Source organism: Lytechinus variegatus, chromosome 11 (genome assembly GCF_018143015.1).
Source record: "Lytechinus variegatus isolate NC3 chromosome 11, Lvar_3.0, whole genome shotgun sequence".
NCBI classification, from domain to species: domain Eukaryota; kingdom Metazoa; phylum Echinodermata; class Echinoidea; order Temnopleuroida; family Toxopneustidae; genus Lytechinus; species Lytechinus variegatus.
Window position 1 is genome coordinate 27,622,505 of NC_054750.1, and position 27,316 is coordinate 27,649,820.

At 36.8% G+C, this 27,316-nt stretch overlaps 1 protein-coding gene across 4 annotated transcripts in view; it reads right to left on the bottom strand.

Annotated features, from left to right (window-relative positions):
- The window catches only part of LOC121423990, a 68,754-nt gene extending 51,912 nt beyond the window's left edge, over positions 1–16,842 (bottom strand). For 2 of the 4 annotated variants that reach the window (XM_041619548.1, XM_041619549.1), the window contains exons 1-2: positions 16,313–16,842; positions 3,107–3,292 (exon numbers count right to left, since the gene is read on the bottom strand). In XM_041619548.1, coding sequence (XP_041475482.1) covers positions 3,107–3,136 — 30 coding nt within the window. In that variant the 5' untranslated portion in view covers positions 3,137–3,292; positions 16,313–16,842. The remainder of the gene's footprint in view (positions 1–3,106; positions 3,293–16,312) is intronic. The other 2 variants (XM_041619550.1, XM_041619551.1) reach the window with 2 other exon arrangements.
- Positions 16,843–27,316: the final 10,474 nt, after the last annotated feature.

Below are 27,316 nucleotides of genomic sequence, written 5' to 3' on the forward strand. Positions count from 1 at the left end.
TTTATTGGATTCTGTACGAACTCATTTTTAAATCGTTACCACAACTGGCATTTATCTTTAATGCGTCTTTACAATGTTCTAAAGTGCCAATGAACTAATAGTAAAGTATTAAAAGCATAATCTCATGACTACGAGTCTACACCCTTATTGAGAGCATAAGCAGACCAACGTGGTGGAAAAGTTGTACAATACACCTACATGTAATGCAATGCGACTCTACATCAATTGCTATACACACATCCCCCCCAATGAAAACAAGTGGAATGCCTCTGGCCGTCTCACCTGCATCACGCGGTTCAATATAGCAGCAGTGCTGACTTTGAATACTACTCTAACTCGCACAAGATGTTCAGTGATACATGGTTACTCTTATGTCCACTTTTTATGAACTAGACCAATAAACTTACAGAGATATGATGGTTATTCAACAAAAAACCCAACATGGCCAAAGTTCATTGACCTTACATGACCTTTGACCTTGATCATGTGACCTGAAACTCGCACAGGATGTTCAGTGATACTTGATTACTCTTATGTACAAGTTTCATGAATCAGATCCATAAACTTTCAAAGTTATGATGGTAATTCAACAGATACACCCGATTCGGCCAAAGTTCATTGACCTTTGACCTTGGTCATGTGACCTGAAACGTGCACAGGATGTTCAGTGATACTTAATTACTCTAATGTCCAAGTTTAATGAACTAGACCAATAAACTTTCAAAGTTATGATGGTAATTCAACAGATACCCCCGATTCGGCCAAAGTTCATTGACCCTAAATGACCTTTGACCTTAATCATGAGACCTGAAACTTGCACAAAATGTTCAGCGATGCTTGATTACTATTATGTCCAATTTTCATGAAACAGATCCATAAACTTTCAAAGTTATGATGGGAATTCAACAGATATCCCCAATTCGGCCAAAGTTCATTGACCCTAAATGACCTTTGACCTTGGTCATGTGACGTGAAACTCATGCAGGATGTTCAGTGATACTTTATTAACCTTATGTCCAAGTTTCATGAACTAGGTCCATATATTTTCTAAGTTATGATGACATTTCAAAAACTTAACCTCAGGTTAAGATTTCGATGTTGATTCCTCCAACATGGTCTAAGTTCATTGACCCTAAATGACCTTTGACCTTGGTCATGTGACATGAAACTCTAATACGATGTTCAGTAATACTTGATTAACCTTATGGCCAAGTTTTATTAACTAGGTCCATATACTTTCTAAGTTATGACGTCATTTCAAAAACTTAACCTCAGGTTAAGATTTGATGTTGACGCCGCCGCCGTCGGAAAAGCGGCGCCTATAGTCTCACTTTGCTTCGCAGGTGAGACAAAAAAATGATTAAAAAAAAAAACAATGCCAACATCCTAATTTGATAAATAAAAGCTTTTGAATTTTTGATAATGATAAAGAAAAAAATGAAATTGTTTCTGCCTACATTATGGGAATTGTCTCACAACTCTTTAACACTATAGGTGACTGATTAATGGCAAAATGGCACTAATGTACAGCTTGTTTTGGCACCAATGCATGACAATTGTTTATGTCCCCTTTTAATACGTGAATACAAGAATACCTATTAGCCCCAAGTAATCATGTTTTCTCATATCTCCCCTGCCCTCTCAATCAAGCTTCAAAATACATTTTCTGGGCACACTTCCATACTTAAGCACAACGCCACATGAAATTCTAAATCTCGAAAGATCTGTGCCAGCATGTTTATGTCTGTGTTCACCTCACACATTTTAATTAATTGTCTAGTAGAAGAGAGGGCAGGAGAGAAGGAATTATCCTATCAGTCGGGAGTCTGGGGAAATTGAGGGAGAATGCAACTGAAATGTGGACTAAGGGAGAAGGTGGAATGGGGGAAGAAGGGAAAGGAGAGGGTACATGGGAATGAAAGAAGGGAGTGAGAAGGGAGACAAGGAAGGGAGACAAGGGGGAAAGAAGGGAGAGGAGAGAACAGAAGGGAAGGGAGAAGAGGAGGGGAAATGAGGATATGCACAAGAAAGACACAAAAGAGGGATAAACTAGGGGTAAAAGAATTACTCACGGCTGAAAATAATATGATTTTTAAACAGATAAAGAAAAATCAGAAAAACAAAACACTGAAAATTTGATCCAAATTGGACAAAGTTAAACAAAGTAAGTTATGACATTTTAAAGTTTTGCATTATTCTGGTGAAATAGTTCTAGGCATGAATATTTAATGAGCAAATTGATGATGTCATATCCCCACTTGTTCTTTTGTATTTTTGTACATGAAATTAGGTTTATTCAAATTTTTTCCCTCAATAACTTGAATATTGGATGGAAAACTCATTAAGTACACTATATATTCATTGCTGCAATATATTTCAATATAAGGGAGACATATCACTCACATATATATGAAATAATTACGATACATAAGAAAAGGGAAGGTGGGGATATGACATCATCAGCCTAACTAATGAATATTCATGACAATGTGCATATCACTGTTTTCACAAAATATTGCTTAACTTTAAAATTCAATATTCGCTATTTGTTATCCGATTTTAATGACATTTTCATCATTTTGATCTGTGAATTTTACTTTCCAGCCTGTACCATCCCTTTAAAGACAAAGAGTGGAAGTGTAATAAAGAGAGTGAGGAAAAAAATGGCAGTTTAATGAGAGGAGTACAGAGGGGGTGGAAGTGGCGGTAGAGGAAATGAGTTTAAAACTTGTTGGAGATTGGAGTAAGAATTGGAGGGGTAGGAAGTGGAAGAGACAGGTGGAGTGAGAGGGTATAGAAATGAGAGAGAAAGGGTAAAGATTTGGTGCATAAAGTACAAAAACAATTCAACAAAACAACAGAAGAGAGAGAAAGAAAGAAATATATATTATAAATCAATAAATGAATGAATGAATGAATTGATGGATGGATGGATGAATAAATAAATGAATAAATAAATATATATATATAAATCAATAATCAAATAAATGAATGAATGAACGAACGAATAAACGAAAGAATGAATGGGTGAATGAACAAACACACAAATAATGAAATAAATAAATGAATAATTAAAATATCAGAATCAAAAAAATTATAACTTTACCAGGAAGCCTGATAAAAACGGCAGCCTCATGTTGAGTTGGACGGTTTGTAAGCGCCCTATGCGCTTCCCCTTCGACGTTACGTTACTAGAGCTGTATAGCTAGGCAGTCCGCACGACTGAGTTGTTTTTTGAATGCCTCATTGAGACGAGTTGTTATGGGCGAGTTGTAGGCATGGTAGATGTTATCTGTAAGAACAAAACCAAAGAAAAAAGAATAAATACTGTGTGATACTACAGACATAATTGTGTGATTTTTCAATAAGTATACTACTACTATTACTTCTACATCTACTACTACATGGGTCCCACATGCTATAAATGGACCAATGCATGTTTTTACTCGCACCCCTGCATGCTCATTTTTATTGTATATATGTGAGCCAACCCAAATCCTGCACCTTGTCACCTCCATTGGCACATGACATTATCGACATCCCAGTATAGCTTCCAAGGAGCTGCGTTTTGGGATTATTGCGACAAGTAACTACTACTACTACCACTGCTACTACCACCACTACCACATGTACCACTACTACTACTACTACTGTAGTACTACTACTACTGTACTTCTACTACTACTACTACTACTACTACTACTACTTTTACTACTACTACTACTTATTAACTCTTCTACTTCAATATGATTACTGCTTATTCTACATGTATTTCTAATTTTAAGAAGCCCCTGCCACAAACGGTAGGCCCTATAACCTGCAGTGAATATCATAGAAAATCCTCATTCCAATACATGTACATGACATACAACTACTACCATTATTATTTTATCTGGCAGAATATCAAACAAGTCAAATAAAATGACAAAAAAAAATTGTTACAATAACACAACAATAAACTGGAAGTCACTTGGATGAGCTGCCAGGCAATGGGAAAAGTTAACCAAATACTATAGTCCGCGGACCACCCTTACCTATACCCAATCCAGGTGAATCTACATGTACTGTAGTATTTTCATGTGAAATAAAACATAGCATAAATTTTCATTCAAAGTTACATATGGGCAATTTCATGAAATGATCAACCTTTTTGTACGTCCGACCCCAACTTTTCTCAAGTTTTACTTCACCCTATAAACTGACCAAGTCATAGTCATTTTAGTTCATTACAGACTTTCGTAAGAATCAAAAATCAGAGACAGATAATTTTACAAAGGTCCCAACTTTAGGGGGTCGAACGTACATATTTTATGGAATTGCCCATATGATAACAAAATGTTCAATTACTCAGAATCAAAACATAAAATCATGCAAACAAATATTGATACATGTCGGACCGTAACATGAAAACAACATCTCCTTGAAAATGACCTTTTGCTCATCAAATCAAAGCAAACCAGCTGTTTTTTTTTCTGCCTTCACATTTCTAATGACAAATAGCATTAAAATACTTTATTGATCAACATTAAAACTTGATCAATCAAAGTACACCGGCAATTTAATGGTATGAATCATGTTGGAGCAATCAAACGGGGTACCCCTTCTAAAATCAATTGTGTTCTTAATTGATTGCGGTCAGCTGTGCAAGTCTCCAATTTAAAAAGTACATCGGCTGATCAATAGGAGCTTTGCACAGGCAAAAGAATCCCTGAACGATGATGACATTATTGATCTGATTTTACAAGCATGGACTGATAGTATGAACAGGTATGTACAGCCACGCAATAGAAGAAAGAAACAGAGCATATGAAATTCAGCAGTTAGGCAGTTATCAAAGGAAAGATATCTGATATCGTAGACCAACTATCCAGTCGAAAAATATCCACGCAGCCACCAAAATGTCCAAATAGTCTACGGTAAATTTGGTAAACCATATATAAAAGCTGCAATTGATTGCATATAGGCCAATCACTTTCAGTAAAATCAGCTAGTCTAGATGACATATCCAAAATTGTCCCAATTAATAATAATAATAATAATAATAAACAGTTTTTGTATAGCGCATATCACAATTATGAATAATGTCTCTATGCGCTTCCAAAGGACTTGGATATCATTACCCCAGCTGTAGCTTGGCTGCCGTAATTACTATGATTACAGCGCACACGCATTTCAAGGAATAAATTCCTGCCAGGTACCCATTCACCTCACCTGGGTTGAGTGCAGCACAATGTGGATAAATTTCTTGTTGAAGGAAGTTACGCCATGGCTGGGATTCGAACCCACAACCCCGTTTCAAAGTCCGGAGACTAATCCACCGGGCCACAACGCTCCACATAAGTAATAAGTATCGAGCGACTGATAAGCTTCAAGTTCTCGGGTGATTCTTGTCTGAACTTAAGGTTTGTAAATTACCATTACAGCATTATCTGCAAGAGAATCTGGATGATGATAAGCAATCCCTTTAACATCAGCGCAGACTCCCCTTTAATATTTCCTGCCAGGCTATAGGCTACAACTGAGGTCAGTTCAATCCTGGCCAGCCAGCATTGCCTTAAAATACACATCCATATAATCTGTACATCGACCCATACAAAGAGACCCAAGGCCTTCATTAATCATGCTTAAAATTAAGTGATTCTAATTTGAAGAAAGGCTAAAACAGATTTGAACTCTGTTATTAGATTAATTTCACACAGGGGCCTACACTTTTTGGACAGCCTATTTTTAACTACTACATGTACATGTAAATTAAATAGGTTAATAAAGTCTATCACTGACAGAACTCAAGATTCTGGTATATTAAATGTATAGAAATATCTCTTCCATTTTATTTGAAAACTTGCTATCTTTTTCAATGTAATACAACCATGCATTAATTTATTGATATCCTACTGGAGATTTTTTATACTTGCATGCAATAAAAATAGAATACATGTCCTATTTATTTTACATTAGCCATATTAATGGAAAATAGGAGTGCCATATTTTATCTACCGGTATGTATTATTTAACTCCACAAAGCGATTTTCCAACTCAAATGCGCCAAAAAAGACAACGCAAAATAGATAGACAGCAAGCAATGCAATACAATGCATAATGATACTACTTTATGACATCATAAATATAAAGTCACATTTCAACAATCACTGATTTTGTTTCAATTTTTTATATATATGTTCAAAAGCATTGCTGTTGTCATGGAAAGTGGTGTATAATAAATGATAAATTCTTTCATGGTATATTAGATACACCTTTAACTGCATCCAATATGCTTCAGATTTAATGCAAAAAAATTACAACCATTATTGTTGCACAAATTTGCAAAAGCTTCAGATGATTTTCCATGTTATATGGTGATGTTTATGAATAAATCGTTGGTAAAGTTTGGTTTCTATCCTACCCATCATGCATCTGCAATATAAAGGTTCTGCATAAAAGAAATATATTAACCTCAATGTAGACAAAACCAAATTTAATGTAGATAAAACAAAAATGTGACCGCAAAACAAAACTATAATAGTTTGGTTTCTATCAAGTTTTAAAGGAGAAATATATTGATTATGAATGTGGTCTTATTATATATCAATGGAAAGGTAATGATGTGGGGATCATCAGTGGGTCATTCAAAAATACCGAAAATAATACAAAAAGGTGAAAATCGCCGATTAAAAAACGCTAAAATGCCCCTCCGAAATATGCCTCGCATCGGTCTCTGAATTGACTGGAATTTGATGACGTCACTGTCTGTACGAGAGGCGTGATTGGCTCTCCCACGTGAAGCTCCACTTGCATGCAAAACCTGTTGCGTGGGTACTTTTTCTCCACACTGTCACTGAATACTTCTATCACCAATTATGAAAGAAAACCCAGAATTTTATCTAGATTTGGATTTTCAAATTGATGATTTTAAAGATGAAGAGAATGATGATGAAGTGAACAACACAGTGAGGTAGTTGGAGGTAAATAATGGGGGAACAATGCCGATGATTATGATGAAAATTCAACTTGCCTGACGATCACAAGTAAAGTCATGTACATGCCGATTCGCTACCAACTCATGAAGCTGCTGCTACAAGTGGTAGCTATACGTACACCGCGCGGGCCCAATTTAATCCATGAAAATGAATAACCACATCCAGAGAGAGTCTATAGAGTCTATCATAAGAAGGAAAATAATGATATAACTGTACTTACAAACAAGTGAATAATCCGAATTAACCTGAAAGCAAATCAACTCAACGAATAGCAGCAGACGATATGCACCGACGATAAACTTTATGTGGCTGGGATAGATTGTCTCTCGTTCTGTTTGTAATTTGTAACTCATTAATTTGACAAAATTACGAAACTCGGGGAATTATTTGTATCTATAAAAATATACAGTCCGACCTCTCTTATCCGGACACGTTGGGACCAGCACCAATCCGGATAAGGGATTTATCCGGATCTGGGAGACCCAATATTAAATACACGCAGCTGCGCTGCCGGCTGCCTCCCCAGGCCACCGGCGGTAGCTACACTGCACTATTGTAGTGGGCGTACGGTAAAGACAATATTCACTGCAGAGTCAGTGCAAATTATAGGCAGTGTTTTTTATTGAAATGAAATCGATCGATGGCCAAAACTCTTGGATAATTTACCTGCTAAAATGACTGAGGTATACATCGAGAATACTTCGAAAGAAAGTGAATGACTCGATGAAACCAAGTTTTAAAATTAGATCATCGCGGCGGGTATCGCAGCTTCGCAATGTCAGCCATTGTTCCACTGACTGTAGGCTCAAACATGATAGATGGCGCTGTCCGTATTGAGGCCTAAAGTTAGCTAGCAAGACTTTCCCGCGAAGCAAAAAGAGAAACTGCACCCTGATTTACTGGAAATTTTCATTCCTAAAGTTCTTTTGGTGATTTGGGTGAGATATTTTCATGAAAAATATGTTTGGTGTAGGGTGACTATGTTTGGAAATATATGTAATCAGAGTGGGTTTATGTATAGGATTGAGTTTAGATTGAAATCTCATTTCCTCACGTACCTGTACTAGATTAAAAAAAAAAAAAAATCTCGGCAAGTGTGCGTCCGGATAATAGAGAGATCCGGATAAGGGGAGGCCGGATAAGAGAGGTCGGACTGTAGTAACATCTCTTATTATTTTTTGTATTACGATAAAACCTCTTTTGAAGGAAAACGTTGAGATAAACTAAAATTACTTTTAAATCCCCCCCCCCCAACATGCGTAGCTTGTATGTCATTGCAAACAAACCATCGCAAACATGCACGTATTCCTTTCCTTGCTGATTGAGAGCTGTGCAACACGTGCATAGATCTATTCTCTCAGTCTCAGCCAAGGCGAGCAAACAATACGGCATGTGTTGTTGTGATGGTTTGTTTACGATCACATAATGCTACGCATGATGGGATGATCTTTTACATCTAATTTTAATTTACCTCAACGTTTTCCTTTAAAACAGGTTTTATCGTAATTCAAAAAATGATAAGAGATGTTACTATATTTTTATATAGAATAATAATTCCCCGAGTTTCGTAATTTTGTCAAATTAATGAGATAAAAGTTACATCTAACAGAACGAGTGACAATCTATCCAGCCACATGAAGTTTATCGTCAGTGCATATGCCATATCGATATTCGTTGAGTTGATTTGCCTTCAGGTTCGGATTATTCACTTGTTTGTAAGTACAGTTATATCATTTTCCTTCTTATGATAGACTGTCTGGATGTGGTTATTCATGTTCAGCATGAATTCAATTTGGCCCGCGCGGTGTAGCTAGCACTTCCAGCAGCATGAATTGGTAGCGAATCGGTATGTACATGACTTTACTTGTGATTGTGTTGCAAGTTGAATTTTCATCATCATCATCATCATCGGCGTAATTCCCCCAATTTACCTCCAACTACCTCACTGTGTTGTTTCACTTCATCATCATTCTCTTCATCTCAAAATCATCAATTTGAAAATCCAAATCTAGATAAAATTCTGGGTTTTCTTTCGATCATTTCGGGATCGAAGTATTCAGTGACAATGTGGAGAAAATGTACCCTTGCAACAGGTTTTGCATGCAAGTGGAGCTTCACGTGGGAGAGCCAATCACGCCTCTCGTACAGACAGTGACGTCATAAAAAATCCCCAATTTCGCGGACGTAATTCTGCGTGTTTGAAGCATTCAGAGAGAGAACTTTAAACTATCAATTAACTGAGTTTCATCCGTCTCCATGTAAATGATGTACACCATCGTGTTCTCCTTATTTTCTCCTTTATTTTGATATATGATTCTCCAGTTTTACGATTTTCAATATATTTCTACTTTAACTGAATCATACACTGTAAGTATCTATCAGACATAGATGTAATATTGAATATTTTATGCATCTGGGCAAACTTCATTTATTTGCACCATGAAATAAAACAATTGTTGATTGGATTTCTTGGAAGAAAAAAGAGATGGTACAGATACCATAACAATTAAAAGATACAAGAGGAAGTAGGAGGGGCTGTAAAAACTATTGCATTCTATCAGATTTTTTACGATGCTTGAAAACCTACATGTACTTTTCCTCTTCAAATGGGCGTATTGATAAAATTATAGAACTACCGGTACTAGATATTAAATGATTTAGGTGTGGTTTCAGTGAAGTGCATAACAGCTTATCCAGTATCATTTCATTACAATATCTTTTTTCAAAGGGGTGAAAGTAAAACACATACCCTTTTCATAAACCTATCCTCCAATTAGCCGCCTAAGAGTAATGCGGATAATTCAATAAAAATTGCGTTCATAAACTCCGAAAATAAGCCGCATTATTTTCACGAGCGCCCGACCTGAAAAAGGCTGATAATCGCCATGACAACTGGACACGCCCCCTCCGATGCGGTTGTGTTGGAAAAGGGTGACCTTGTGACCGCACCATGGCAATTATCCGCATTATTTGGAAATGCATTCATAAACTCAAAATCTTATCCCGATGCCGCTATTATGCGGATAATAGCAGCATCAGAGTAATGCGGATAACTCTTGTCCTCCTCCAATTTTACTACCAAATTATGCTGCTATTAGCCGCCTAATTCATTTTAATTGGGTTTATGAAAGGGTAACAGTACCCAGGTAATGATTCATATTTTCTATATGTTTGGGGTCTTTTCTCCATAATAGATCGATGGCAAGAGGATATGATAATACCATCTCAATATCATAATTCAAAAGGAATACAATGTGAGAATGATACACAGTTCTTTTAAAAGTGAACTGTTTGAACGGCTTTCAACTATGAAACAAGAGAAAGTTTGTTATTTCCAAGTAAAATGCTCAGCCAATGAAACAAAGGTCAATTAATATCAAGGCCCTTTGTGCACTTTATATTAATCATTTTGGCAAAAGAAAAATCAGATAAGGCGCAATAGCTCAGTCGGTAGAGTGGGGGTTTCGGATTCCGGTGACCAGGGTTCGATTCCCAAGAGGTGCGCTAGTGCCCTTTGGTAAGGCATTTATCCTCATTACCAGGTCCCTCGGAGAGAGGACCTTGAGCCGTTGGTCCCCTGGTTGCTTGCTCACAGGCATTCGTGCTTTCTTAGCAGTCAGGTAAATTACCTCGGTATGACTAAAACAAATTTATTTGATGATTGTGATCATTAAATGATTTAAAAGCGGCAAATTCCCAGACTTCCCACAGAAAGCCAAACCCATCTCAATGTGATATTAACATTTATGAAACAGACATCTACATTGGATTTTATTGCAATAAAACTATCAAAATACAATCTCAAGCAGTCCAAAGACTGAAATATGTGACTGATTTCATGTACAAATATTGAGTCATAAAGTAAACAAATTGAATAAATATTCGAATACAATACAGATTCATACGGATGAAAAGGAAATTGTATTTTAAAGGTCAAGTCCACCTCAGAAAAATGTTGATTTGAATCAATAGAAAAAAACCAGACAAGCACAATGCTGAAGATTTCATCAAAATCGGATGTAAAATAAGAAAGTTATGACATTTCAAAATTTTGCTTATTTTTGGGTCAATCCATGTCAAATCAACCAATGCTTGTCACCCGACCCTCTTCGATTTTCTTTAAACTTGCACCAAATGTTGCCCCAAGTGTCTGACGGAAAAATCTGAAATATTTTGCCCCAAGGTCAAATGGTTGCTAAGATACGGCCTCCCATAGCAACCAATGCGCACTCAAAGAAATTATTTTAAATAAAATTGCCTATTTTTGATTGACTACTGCAGCAAAGTTTGATTGATTACAGTCTTCATTTTAAGTATATTGGAAGAACTTTTTGGTCTAAACATGCAAAGTATACTGTAGCGCGGACCTGTCAACCGGAATCCGCACACGAGGTCACCGAAAATGGCGGTAAGCATCCGTGTCAATGATTTCAGAAGCATGTTTGGAGGCTCATAAATCCAAAACTAAATTAGCTTAGAACCAAATATTATGCACATTAATGGACTTTCATATACTCAACAGAATTACAAAAAATTGACCCAAGAGTGTGTGCCGTTTTCCTGTAGGGCGCCCTCAAAGTTGGATTTTTTTCAAAAGATGCCAAGTTCAAGGTCACGGATCACCTCCCGTCCCATCGAGGAGGGGGACCAATTTCTGTGTTTTGATAGACATTTACCCATATTTTCAAGTGTTACTTGAGAAATTTTGCTACCGGAATGTTTAGGGGCTGATTTGCGCATTCCAAAATGGTCGTAAACACCCTAAATTTGACGTTAATGACACATACATGCTTTTCAACACTTTTCAAATTGTGATAACTCAAAGATGAAATGCCAAAAGACATTGATATCTTCTGTGATGATAGTCTGTAATTAGTATTAAAAGGATATATCTTCAGAAATAGTTTTCATTGTTGGTAATGACCTTGAAAACACACCTAAAATTCAATAAAAACAGTAAATTGGCTAATTTTCCAGAATCATATGGCATTCAAATGGTGTTTACATTGACTTTCAAATGGGTGTCATTTCAATACAAAGGGTGAGCTTAAAGCCAAAACTTGAAAGACATGTTCAACTTTTGTTCTACTTTAAGCAACATGAAATATTTAAACTCAAAACTTTATCATTTGACCTTGAAATTATTCCAAAAATAGCTAATTATTGCTTCATAAGTAGCATATTCAAATCGCACATGTACATTGCACTTTGCAACACATTTCAAAATAGATTTTCTCATAGAGAGAATACCTGATCAGGCTGATATTTACAGTATGGGTAGTCTGTAATGAGTTATTGGAGGATCTACAGATTAAGTACCTATTCTCTCAAGACAATGACCTTGAAAATACAGCTGAAAATCATGAAAATCAATAAATCAGACTGAACTCAAAACCATATCATTTGACCTTGAAATCATTCCAAATATAGCTATTTGTTGCTTCATAAGTAGCATATTCAAATCGTGCGTGTACATTGTACTTAACAACACATTTCGATACTTGGAAATAATTTCAAGGTCAAATGATATGGTTTTGAGTTCAGTCTGATTTATTGATTTTTCATGATTTTTCAGCTGTATTTTCAAGGTCATTGTCCTGAAAGAATAGTTCCTTGATCTGTAAATCCTCCAAGAACTCATTACAGACTACTAATACTGCAAATATCAGCCTGATCAGGTATTCTCTCTTTGAGAAAATCCATTTTGAAATGTGTTGCAAAGTACACGTGTGATTTGAATATGCTACTTATAAAGCACAAATAGCTATATTTGGAACAATTTCAAGGTCGAATGATATGGTTTTGAGTTCAAATATTTTATGTAGCTGAAAGTAGACCAAAAGTGGAACATGATTTGCAATTATCAGCATGAGCTCACAATCTAAGATGGAATAACACACAATGAAAAGTGGGTAAAAACACTTGATTACTAATGAAAATTTTATGATTTATTGATTTTCATGATTTTCAGCTGTATTTCAAGGTCATTGTCATGAGGGAATGGGTACTTAATCTGTAGATCCTCCAAGAACTCATTACAGACTACCAATACTGCAAATATCAGCCTGATCAGGTATTCTCTCTATGAGAAAATCCATTTTGAAATGTGTTGCAAAGTGCAATGTACACGCACGATTTGAATATGCTACTTATGAAGCAATAATTAGCTATATTTGGAATAATTTCAAGGTCAAATGATATAGTTTTGAGTTCAAATATTTTATGTTGCTTAAAGTAGAACAAAAGATGAACATGTCTTTCAAGTTTTGGCTTAAGCTCACCCTTTGTATTGAAATGACACCCATTTGAAAGTCAATGTAAACACCATTTGAAAGCCATATGATTCTGGAAAATTAGCCAATTTACTGTTTTTATTGAATTTTAGGTGTGTTTTCAAGGTCATTACCAACAATGAAAACTATTTCTGAAGATATATCCTTTTAATACTAATTACAGACTATCATCACAGAAGATATCAATGTCTTTTGGCATTTCATCTTTGAGTTATCACAATTTGAAAAGTGTTGAAAAGCATGTATGTGTCATTAACGTCAAATTTAGGATGTTTACGACCATTTTGGAATGCGCAAATCAGCCCCTAAACATTCCGGTAGCAAAATTTCTCAAGTAACACTAGAAAATATGGGTAAATGTCTATCAAAACACAGAAATTGGTCCCCCTCCTCGATGGGACGGGAGGTGATCCGTGACCTTGAACTTGGCATCTTTTGAAAAAAATCCAACTTTGAGGGCGCCCTACAGGAAAACGGCACACACTCTTGGGTCAATTTTTTGTAATTCTGTTGAGTATATGAAAGTCCATTAATGTGCATAATATTTGGTTCTAAGCTAATTTAGTTTTGGATTTATGAGCCTCCAAACATGCTTCTGAAATCATTGACACGGATGCTTAATGCCATTTTCGGTGACCTCGTGTGCGGAATCCGGTTGACAGGTCCGCGCTACAGTATACTCTGCATGTTTAGACCAAAAAGTTCTTCCAATTTACTTAAAATGAAGACTGTAATCAATCAAACTTTGCTGCAGTAGTCAATCAAAAATAGGCAATTTTATTTAAAATAATTTCTTTGAGTGCGCATTGGTTGCTATGGGAGGCCGTATCTTAGCAACCATTTGACCTTGGGGCAAAATATTTCAGATTTTTCCGTCAGACACTTGGGGCAACATTTGGTGCAAGTTTAAAGAAAATCGAAGAGGGTCGGGTGACAAATTGTCTGAAAATTGGTTGATTTGACGTGGATTGACCCATTTAACAAAATAGTTATATGAACGACCAAGTTACATCCAAATGAGAGAGTCGATGATGTCACTCACTCACTATTTCTTTTGTTTTTTATTGTTTGAATTATACAATATTTCAATTTTTACGAATTTGATGATTACTAGGACCTCCTTGCCTGAAGCACAAAATGTTAGAATAATGGAATTCCATGTGTTCAGGGAGGAATGAAACTTCATTTCACATGACAATGACGAGAAAATAAAAATATTTCATATTTCAGACAATAAAAAACAAAAGAAATAGTGAGTGACATCATCGACTCTCTCATTTGGATGTAACTGGCTCGTTCATATAACTGTTTTGTTAAAACTAAGCGAAACTTTAAAATGTCATAACTTTCTTATTTTCTATCCGATTTTGATGAAATTTTCAGTGTTTTGCTTGTTGAATTTTCTCATTTTATTCAAATCAAGTTTTTGTTGGGGTGGACTTGTCCTTTAAGATAAATGCCAAAAGCCATAATTACTACAAGGTGCCAATGATGGAGAAAAGGGGGAATAAAAGATTTAGGATGAAAGAGGAGAGGAAGAGGAAGAGGAAGAGGAAGAGGAAAGGGGAGCAAGAGATAAGTAAAAGGAAAAGGGGAAGTGAAAGGTGGAAACTAGAAAGAGAATAAGGGAGTGTTTATGCTTCCATTGTGAGGACAGAATCAGCGATTTCAAACGTCGATTCAAAACGCCGATCGTAAACTTGGTTCTGGGAGTGCTGTTTCTCCAGCTGGCTTCGCATCGTAAAGCGAGGTCAAATTGGGCGCGCCTTTTTTCGAAAGTTTTTTTTCCGATTGTTGTTATTACGTGGAGATAACATGGAGCTATACGACTGTATTTGCCCGCGGATTTTCATCTCGCCGGAAGCATGTACCAAATGACGTCATTTAAACACGTTTACGATCGTGGTCCTGTTTATACTTCCCCAGAAAGCCTGATTCTGGTCAAACGACGTTTACAAACGCACCTTTTTGTGAGTTTACGATCGGCGTTTTGAAACAGCGTTTAAATGAAAGTAAGCATGGACGCAACCGTGTTTTGGACTAATCACGTTTGGAAACGCTGATTCTGACCTGAAAAGTGGAAGCATAAACACTGCCTAAGATAATTTAAAATTGCAATCTAAATTTTTGTTTTGTTTCCCTTCTTAAATGTGCATTTTGTATACCGGTAATTGCGGGGCCAGACTAGACTCGATTAGCACTTGTGCTATTTTTGGTCCCATTTACCATGGTATTTTATTGTTATGCAATTTGTTTCATAATAACCTGTAAACATGTGAATATTGTTGGTAAATAAATAAATCAAATCAAATAATAATTATTACTAATATTATCGGTGCACATAAAATGATTAAAGCATAAACTGTACGTACATAATATGCAATTTGAATAAAAATTGGTGAGCCTGATAAGTCTCTTCTTGGTGGAAATAGAAATCTGGCAAGAGTTTCATTAATCAAATAGTGATTTTCATGGACTGTATTGTTATAAGCTACTGAAATCCTTGCATCTGATTGGCTGAGAGCAAATTACATGTAGTCACTAGTCTGTGAAAACATGGACGTGAGAGGGAGAAAAGCACTAACAAAACTTTGCATGACACGCTCTGCTGTTTGACTCTTAGTACATGAACATCATATACAGGGAAAGCTAACTTTAAACAGAGATAAGGTATTCAAACAACAGTATGCTTTGCAGTACAATCTTGTCTGAAAAAAATGCTTCAAATTTGAAGGAAATCCATGTAGGTGACTTTGAACAGATTGATTTTTGTACTAGACTAAATGCTCAAGGCAAACTATATTCTTTTGGAATATCGATAAGTAAAACTCCTAGCTCAGTAGGTGCATTCATTTCATTCATAATACAAAAGCACTCAAAATTCACACAAAAGAATAAGTACCGGTACTCGGTAGTACACACATCATTAAAATGTGCGGTTGTGTAGGAGATGGGACGGGGGCAACTCATATACCAAATTTTCAAAAAAAGATATATATAACGAGAAAGAGAACCTTACATTACAAACAAATTTCAATTTACCTCTGACTTGGATAGTAATAACTGGCCATCTCCAATGCACTGTACTATTGCCATATGATCCTGATTTAATCCGCAATACAAATTCTTGTCACCTCATCCCTGTTCTGCCTTTCTGGTGATAAGTCCAAACGTAAATAACCTTTTATTTACTTCTGAGGGTTATATCACAATGAACAAGCTACTCCTCAACTTAATCCCACCAAGGCTTTGTACATGCAATCTCAGATCTGCTGGCATCCATTATTACGGGGCAAACAGCATCCAGCAATGTCCAACACATTCAACACATACCGGTAAATTATTTCTTTGCCGTAGAAGATACAGACCCGAATGAGCCGAGGTAGTGCAGTAGTGCACGTTGGATTGGCGAATGAGTGTCGGCACGGGAGGGCGGTGGGAACAGCAGAGAGAGAAAAAGGAGAGAGACAGCAATCAAGTCTTGTTGTCTTGCGTACCATCCACTTGTAATTAACGCTCTTCAGAGTAGGGTATTGTCACCCACCACACACAGGAAGAGAATGATTATACACACACAGAGGGGATAATAGATTCGCACAGGATGGGGATGCCAGTACACTGCTTTATCTCAAGATGTCTAGTCTTACATCAAGACTGAACCTGGTTTCTTCCAATGAAATGCCAGGACATATACCCCCCCCCCCGTTTTCCCCTAAAAAAGGCTATTATTTACGTTTTGTTTGGGGCTTTTTTTTCAGGGGAGGGGGTGGGGAACAACAATCCACCTTGCACCAAGCGAGTTAAACTAGTACAGAAAAATCACGAAAGATGTTGATTTTTTCAATTTTGATTGAATCAAATTAATTTCAATTGTCAAGGTAACAAAAAAATGTAAAGGTAATTTAGCAAGTTTGTGATATAAAAGTGTGATGAAATGAAAAGCTTGAAATGAATCTTGTCCATACAAAACCAAGATTCAACACAAGACAGAAGCGTATGGACAGTAGATACATGTAGTCTTCGACATCAGACGTACTGCTGATGTTTTGTGTAACAGCATCAGACTCAAAGAAAAAAGCCAAAAGCTACAGCCTCCACCTAGGTCACAGGCTAGTACATGTAGCGGTTCATTTCCAATTCATCTAATGCCAGTTGGTCCAATTGCCAACTCGTCTACTATCATTTGGTCTACCATCAGTTCGTCCACTCACCATATGGTCTACTTTCATTTTACAGTCTGCCGTTCCGTCTAATAACCAGTTGGTCCAATAGCCATTTAGTCCATGTACCATTTGGTCTAACTAAAGTGGTAATTGTGCAAAATGAAGGAAAAGAAAATGGGTACTAGAACAACTGATTATGAGACAAAATGGTAAAAGACGAACTGGTGATTAGACGAAGTGATGATTGGACCAAATGGTTATTGGTCCAAATGGTTGTTAGACAAAATGTTGATGGACGGAATGGCATTAGAAAAACCCTGGACTAAATGAAGGTAGACCATGTGGTGAGTGGACGAGTTGGCATTGGGAGAATTGGCAATTGACCATGTAGCCAAAGTGCACATGTATAGTCACACTCTGCATTATGAACTATGCAAAAACCTTAAAGGGGAAGTTCACCCTGAAGAAAACTTTGTTGTAAAAATAGCAGAAAAAATAGTAAAAAATATTGGTGAAGGTTTGAGGAAAATCCGTTAAAGAGTAAGAAAGTTATTAGAGTTCAAAGTTTTGGATTTGTGACGTCATAAACGAGCAGCTGCCCCATGTGTTATGTAATATAAAATGCATGAATTTCAAATTTTGTATGGTTCCTGATGACTTAATTTTGTTTTCTATTCATGATCGGGTGTGAAAAATGATTTGTCTATCGATATACAAAAGGTACAGTGAAAACCATTTTCAATTTTTTGAGAAAATGACATTTCATTGATTTTTTACCATTCGCTAGTGTAGGAATTCTGCTCGCATATGACGTCACAAATCAAATAATTGAAATTCTAATAACATTTTAATTACATGATGAATTTTTCTCAAACCTTCGGCAATATTTTTATTATTTTTTCTATTTTTACAATAAACTATTTGTCAGGGTGAACTTCCCCTTTAAGATTCATGCTCGCAAGATGAACATGAACCGAACATAGTCTTGAAAGAAGGCAAGCACGCCAGTTTGACATGCATCTGACGCACAGGATAATTAATCCATCTCTGCCTTAATAAATGAAGAAGGTACAGATAAAGGTAGGCGTGGAAAGACAGTGAACAACAATCTTCAGAGTTATTGCAGGAATTACAATCCATTTCCTGAATCATACCCTCGGCAGCAGATAGTCATCATAATGAACTTCCTCTTAAAAATTGAATTACTATTAAGGGGAAGTTCACCCTGACAAAAAGTTTATTGTAACATTATTGCAGAAAAAATAATAAAAAATATTCATGAAGGTTTGAGAAAAATCCATTGAAGAATAAGGTTATTAGAATTTTAATTATTTGATTTGTGATGTAATATGCGAGCGGCTTCTCTACATATCGTATTGTAAAAAATCAATAAAATGTTATTTTCTCAGAAAATTAAGATAGTTTTTAATGTACCTTCAGAATATCAATAGACAGGTCATTTCACACCCATCCCCCCCCCCCCGAAAAAAAAGTAATCACGAACCAATAAAAAAAAAAAAATTGTGCATTTTATATTACATAACATATGGGGCAGCTGCTCGTTTGTGACGTCACAAATCCAAAACGTATATCCTTTTTATTCTTTATTAATGGATTTTCCTAAAACCTTCACTAATATATATTTGTTCTGTTATTCCTACAACAAACTGTTCTTCAGATTGAACTTCCCCTTTAACTGTGTGAGAAGAAAAGGGAATGGTTTGGAAAGGACAAGGGCCAAATGTGTAAAAAAGTATTTCTGAATGATAAGACTACATGGCATTAGGAGGGATAGAGTACAGCACAACATGTTTTGTTACAAATTCTAGTCTTTTCTCAAGACAAGTAAAGTTAAGTGTAAACAAATAAGAGGTTTGGTGACAGAAACAACTTTTATTCTGCACTAAATCTGCAGTACGGTGCATCCTAGCCAGAAAAAAATGATCACAATATTGTTACTGAATGCTTGCAAAACAAAGACACAAAATTACTACGCAATTTGATTTGGGAATTTCAATCCTTGGTACATTCACCTGGGGGTGTTTCACAAAGATCCAAGAATGTTTTAGAGTCGCAGTCTATACATGAAGATGCGTACATGATATGCAAAGCGCGAGTAGTGCGCATCCTCTTGGCATTATCTGACCGGTCATGCCTTTTAAACTGCACGCAACTAGATGTTTAAGTGCGACTTTAAGTCATACTTAAATCTTTGTGAAAAATAACCCCCCCCCCTGGCCATTTGCCACAGTGCAGTTGATGGATGGACCCAATTTCACAATAAAATTGAACAATCACAGCATTGAATTTCTCAGAATTCATTGGACTATAGAATCTGAAACACATTGAGAGTACATTGTCCATGTGGGCCTATAATAGTTATAGTGTATAACTCATGCACATACATGTATATAAAATGAAAAATAAGTGACCCACATCAAAACTCAAATAGGAGAATTGAGTTCTGAAAAATTGTAAGGGTGATACAGAAGATACATGTACATCAAGCTAAATGTATATTAAAATATATAAACAGAATTTTTAAGCTATTTATAGAACTACGGTGTGCAGCTTAACACGTTACATGATATCATGTAATCCAAATAGTGTTGGTACGTAGGAGTAGCACTTTGCCCATCCAATTGGCCAGGGGGGTGTCAACCGAATTCCATAGGAAACGAAAATAGGATGCAGGAATCTTAGAGGTCATGATGCGGGTCATCTCCTGACGGCTTGATCCTTCTCGGGTTCAATGACAACTACAGGCTCGGTTCAGAATAGTTCAGACAACACAAAATCTGAAGCAACATTAGGTGTGTGTTTTTTTGTGTGTACATGTGGGCAATTCAATAAAACAATTATTCTTTTGTACATCCGACCCCCATTTTTCTCAAGTCTTTATTCGCTTCATAAACTGACCAAGTCATGATATTTCAAGAACATTACAGATTGTCAAAAGAACAAGAAATCAGAGACAGAAAATTTAATGAAGGTCCCATGGGGGCGGACGTACATAATTTATGGAATTGCCCATGTATATATTGTATTTATGAGAATCAGGTTAACCAGTGGGGAAAAAAATGAAAAAAAGAGGAAGAAAAGATGAAAAAAGAGAAAGAAAGAAGAGTATAAAAGAACAGACATCAACTCTATTTCTGTACCATTGATATTAAAGCGGGATTTTAAAAAATCATAAAACCATTAGGTCATTTCTCCCCCCCCCCCTCTTATCGGAATACCCTTATGCCCCCCACCCCATAATGTTTTCGCAGAATCATAACAGACTGTAACAGCATCAAATGTTTACCGGTATGCATAATTTACTTTTTTGAAAGGCATTTAGTTTTACTTCAAAATATTTACATGACTGCAATCATCTTTTAGGCCTACAGTATGTCCGGGGGGGGGGGGGGGGGCACTTGACCAAAAAAGTGGTGGGGGTGTGCCGCGGGCGAGACAAAAAACGGGGGCCTTGGAGCGGGCTTATTGTAAAAAGGAGGGTCCTCGGAACGGGCTTCGGAACGACAAATGTTTGTGAAAACGGGGGTCCTTGGAACGGATCGCCAGCGTGTGAGCGCGTATGCATCCCTACGGAACGGTCATGTGTGCATGATGCAGCTAGCGCGGCCTCCGCCGGGGAGCTCTGCGGCCGCTTTTCACCAAAATTGCAGCTCATTCAACGCGATCGGAGCGGCGTAACGAAAAATATGCGAAGCTTTGGAGCGGATTTCTCTCTTCTTTTTTCTCGATAAGAAGAAAATGCTATGCCTTGGAGCGGCTTTCTTTGTTCTTTTTCTCAACAAGGCAAAAATGCTATGCCTTGGAACGGAAATTTGAGTGTAAAAATGGGGGTCCCCTCCGCGGCACATACCCACTATGCATTATATACTGAGTCCCCCCCGGCAGTATGTCCACGATCTAGATCATGGCATTTAAAATCCTTTTTCTTGGTTAAAACATGTCACTTGAATGTACATAAACCAATGAGGGACTCCATCCTCTCAAGTTCTCCCATTCATTTAGGTGTACAGCAGGGAAAAAGCTAGCCTTTAGACAAGGCCCTGTGTCTGTTATGATGTTTATATCAAACGCCTACTGACTAGAAAAAAAGCCTAAGCACAAAAAGCCAGACGAATGTGAGCGATGCGAGTCCAGTCACAGGGCCTTTTAGGAACCTTAATTTTCGACTCGCAATCGCTACTTCTCAGGTAGCGGCCAATCAGCGAGCGTATTGTTCGCATCAGTGAACCCTGTATGACCCCGTACCACAGAAGCGAATTTTCCCAGTCCCATGTCGCAATCAACACCGACGGTTCAGATTGGCGCATCGGCAAGCTCATGAATAATTCATACATTCACGTCTCCTCCAGGTTCCACACGGCGTCACTCGATCTCGTGCTCACACGGGTCTTGCCAACTCTCTTCGTCGACCTCTAGTCTCGTCTCAGCCACGACTTGAGGAATATCACCAAGTCAAGATGCCTTGTCAAAAGGCTAGGAAGAAGCCAGAGATGTATACTTGCCATAAAACATGAAATATACAAGACCATCTGCCGTTGACAATAAATTATCATCCATAAAAAATCCTGAATGCATATTATGCACAAGCTTTCAATAATGAAAGGTATTATTAAAGGTATAAATAATCATGAAGAGCAGAGCTACTGTACCACTGCATTATTGATAGTGGGAGTATAGTGGATTCTGCAATATTTGGAAGATATTGCCTGACTAATGAACCGCATCCAAGGAGAATTGCTCAACGATGCTTATCAGTAATATCATCTAATTCATCTGATTCTTTTAGTTGAATGGGACGTGGGGGGAGGGGAGGAGGGGGAGGGGGAGGGGTGGCATTACATTTGCTTCTGTTATACCTGCTCCTTTCTTAAAGGTCAAGCCCACCTCAGAAAAATGTTGATTCGGATCAATAGAGAAAAATCAGACAAGCACAATGCTGAAAATTTCATCAAAATCGGATGTAAAATAAGAAAGTTATGACATTTCAAAGTTTCACTTATTTTTAACAAAATAGTTATATGAACGAGCCAGTTACATCCAAATGAGAGAGTCGATGATGTCACTCACTCACTATTTCTTTTGTTTTTTATTGTTTGAATTATACAATATTTCAATTTTTACGAATTTGATGATTAGGACCTCCTTGCCTGAAGCACAAAATGCTAAAATAATGGAATTCCACGTGTTCAGGGAGGAATGAAACTTCATTTCACATGACAATGACGAGAAAATAAAAATATTTCATATTTCATATAATAAAATACAAAAGAAATAGTGAGTGAGTGATGTCATCAGTTCCTCATTTGCATACCGACATAGATGTGCATATAACTGTTTTGTGAAATGAAGCCAAACTTTAAAATGCCATAACTTTCTTATTTTACATCCGATTTTGATGAAATTTTCAGTGTTATGCTTGTTGAATTTTTTTTCTTTTTATTCAAATCAAGATTCTGTTGGGTGGACCTGCTTCTTTCTCAAAGGCTCATCTCCAGTTTCATTTATCAAAAGTTCATGTATAACATCCACCATCTTTATTCTTATGTAATTCATGTAATAATTTGTACACCTGCATGTATTCTGTTGTTGGGGACTGACACTGATAAAGTTAACATGGCCTTTGTTTAATAATCACCCAACATTTACAATTTCCCCTGAATTCCCTTATTGTTACTGCTATTTATATGATGGTATATTTTGATGTATGTTTTTCCTCAATTTGTGTAAAAAAATTGGAATCGAACAAATGATACTGAAAAATAATTTTGATCTAAATGTAGAACCGATTAATTCAGAATTGTTTCAAATTAAGTACGTACAACATGTAATTCTGAAGAATCACCTTTCAAAGTTTACTTTTTCACCATTTAATGTTTCCATTTTGAAAGACTTATTTGTATGAGCAACAAAAAAATTTTGAACACAGCTTACTTTCACTGGTATGAAACTGTGGAGTGAACACAGCCTTGTTCTGTACACTCCGCGCTTCACGGGTATGAAACTGTGGAGTGAACACAGCCTTGGTCAGTACACTCCGCGCTTCATGGGTATGAAACTGTGGAGTGAACACAGCCTTGGTCAGTACACTCCGCGCTTCACGGGTATGAAACTGTGGAGTGAACACAGCCTTGGTCAGTACACTCCGCGCTTCACGGGTATGAAACTGTTGAGTGAACACAGCCTTGTTCTGTACACTTGGTTTGCTATGGTAGCATCAAATGTCACAGAATCAAATAGGGATTCATACCAGAAGTTCAGCAACAATAACACTCCAAAATGGAAGGAGAAAACTCTGACCTTTTCATCCTCGTCAAAGGCATTTAGGGTAATCGGCGCAATACACCCAGCGGATATCTCCCCATAACTGGCAGAAATAAGTCACTTATTTGATCACGGGGAGCAGATCCATCTTGCGCCATCAAGACGCAAATCACATACTACTCTGTAACGACTCACGCAAGCAGAGCTACACGATGCAGGGTTTCCACGATATGAAGCGGGGGGCCGTGTTTAAGGCAAAGTGTAATAACCTCGTTGAATAGGACCAGCATGATTCCAGAACACACAACAGTCCTCAGTTTCCTGCCTACAATGCAATAATTTTATCACATATATATTATTTCAATTCATATACAGTAGAATGAAATCAAATTGACCGTTCTCTTTACAACATGACTTGTACCACAAAATATGTTGCAAATGGAAACTAGAAATGTCACATATAAGAAGCCCCATTTTGCCAAATTTTACTGCAAGTGAAATACTAAAATTAAACGTAAAGGCCTGCAAAATATTCCAACGTATTACTAAGGGGTATCCAACCTTGATAATAAAATGTTGGGTGGGAAAGAAGAAAACTAATAACGGAATGGTGAAAGTTTGAAAGAAAGAAATCAGACATGCACTCAGAAAGTTACAACTGTTTTAGAATTACTTAGAATTAAAAATCGAGCTAGATTCCCCTTTAAATATCTTCTCCCATCTCATCTCCTCTCGTGCATCCTCTCTCTCCCTCTCCATTTCTTTTTACGTTGGATGGTCGGTTTCAAATTGTGTTGATCTAGCGACACATGACTGCCAAACAAGTGCTTACCAAATATCAGATATGGCAAAATTACCACCACAAGGAAGAATAAAGTTCAATACCTGGCCATCCACTTAATAACACTTTTTATTTATATATTCAAATAATAAAATGATATCCTCCCTTCACTCACTACCAAGGGTAAAATTCTATCGATCCATATCAACATTTTTCTGAGGTGGTCTTGAAGCTTGTTTTGTTCAATGTTATGGTAACGCTATTGTGCAAAGAAATTATCAGTGCTATGCTAATAATTTTTTTCTCTAAAAAATTATTCAAAACAACTTTTTGATGGGTGGACTTGTTCTTTTATAAAGTACATACATGTGCATGTATTCAAAAACTGTTCATTTATCTGGATGTATAGATTTTACAACAATTTTGTTTAATTTTTAACTTAACTTCTTTTAAAATCTTTTCACTATTCACTTGTAGTGCATTTTTTCTTCATATTTTGAATGTGTAATCTGCTCTTAAAATCATATATTTTCACTTAGCAAACAAAATAGTAAGTTATCTGCCTCATTGACTTTCTTCAAGAAAGAAAAACATAATGATCACTCACTGTTGTACCAAACACAGATAAACTTTTCCAATTGTATAAAGAGCGTTTATAGGCTTCGCTTTCAAAACCTATTACATGTTAAGTACCTATTTTCTGCCTCACTAGGCCCATGAATAGTGGATTGAATTGTAAGCTGTATTGATCACACTGTAATTGAAGCTCTTCCTATTGTCATCATTGTTAACATAGAAAAATACAAAGCAAACAAAGGTAACACTGTAAAGGCAGGTAGATTACGGCTATTCAAATAATTTTCCGCTCCAGTGAGACCCTATCTGGGAAAAAGGTGACAATATATTGTCAATCACTTTCTTTCGCTTCTGTGCATTTCAAAAGACAATATGTCCTATTCTCTTCACAGATAAAATTTGGTAAAAAGGCATTCTCCATCACTAGGAAAAATTGATAAATATTTGCTTTCAATGAATGAATAAATTCACTGAGATTATCTGTCACCTGAATCACACATTTACGCAAGAATAACTTCATGAAGAAAAGGCCACATGTATAAAAAGGCAAATGATGATTTTCCCTTTTCCTTCCATTTATTAAAGTAAAAATGTGCATAAAAGAAGTAGAATGATAGAGATGGTATAGTATGTGTGCTTTGCATCAGTCCTCACTGAGGGGCTTGGTAATGACAATGATGACGGTGATGATGATGATGATGATGGTGATGATGATGGGGACGGTGATGGTGGTGATGATGATGAATGATGGCGATGATGGTATTGATGGTGACAGTTATGGTGATGATGATGGTAATGGCGATGATGGTGATGATGGTGATGATGGTGATGATGATGATGTTGGCGTTGATGGCGATCATGGTGACAGTGATGGTGATGATGATAGTGATGATCATGATGACGATGGTGATGATCATGATGATGATAGTGATGATCATGATGATGATGATGATGGCGATGGTGATGCTGATGATGCCCTGATGGTGATGCCACGATAGTGATCATGATAGTGATGATGGTGATGACACTGATGACGACGATGATGATGATGGGTTTGAACCCAGTAATTATAATTCATACGACCACTGTTAACCACTGAACCAAAACATCTCAGAAAAAAATAGCACACTCAAAAGAATGGACAAATATAAAAATTGGTGTTGACATCGACAAGGCAACTAGTAAAACTATTGACAACCTGCAACATCTGTATATGATAGAGTGGAGACCCTCAGAAAAGTATGCTCCAATTATCACTTACTATCTCATCTGCCAACTCCACACAGCTTTCCTTTCAATAATGCCTCTCCAATAAATGGAATTTCACTATTCCTTGATTGACAATTGAAGATTGAGTGAGTGACAATCCTTTTCATTTCCGTCCCACTTTATAATTCTTGAAATCTCACTTTGAGCGCTACTCGGGAATGCACTTGAACATTCTTCGGAGTGTGTAAAAGTGTAGAGTTTCAATTTGAACTAATTAGACTACTGAATCAAACCCCAGCACCCGCACCCTTTGGCGAAACAATTATCTATATATTCCGCTCTCAACCCAGTGAACTAAAATGGGTACTAAGTGGGAAGGAATTCCTTGAATTCTTAAGCACGGGGGGGAATGTTTCCTCAACTTTTTTGTCCGACAAGTTGTCAGATCTGACAACTTTCCTTGATGTTGATTAACTAAGAAACACTGTTACTATGGTAACTGTCGGATAAAAATGGGACTTGTCAGATAAATCGTCTGACAAGTCCTTTCTTGAAATGCTCCCCGGATCAAGGTAATATCTGCCTCCAGGGCCCCGTTTTACAAAGAATTACAATTGATCTGATCAATCGCAACTATGGACGGCCAGTAACGTCAACATCTATTATGCATGCTTCCTCAAAATATTTTCTAGCTATGATGTATATTCATTGTTTTCTTGAAAATTCACTGTGCTTCTCTTTGCATACAAAGGACATTGTGCAAATTTTTTGTAGAAAAAATTATGACATTGATGGATTTCCATAGTTACGACTGATCGGATCAATCGTAGATCGGATCAATCGTAACTCTTTGTAATACAGGCCCAGATGTCCTATGATTTTTTGTCCTTTCTTCATGAAGGTACCAAAAAGCAATGGGGGTTCTCATTCTTCTTTACCCGACAACGACCATTTCTTCCTCTCTTCATAAAAGACATTAAGAAAGCAAGGGGTTTCTGTCCCCCTCCCCATTTCCCCTATTTCTCCCTTCTCCGT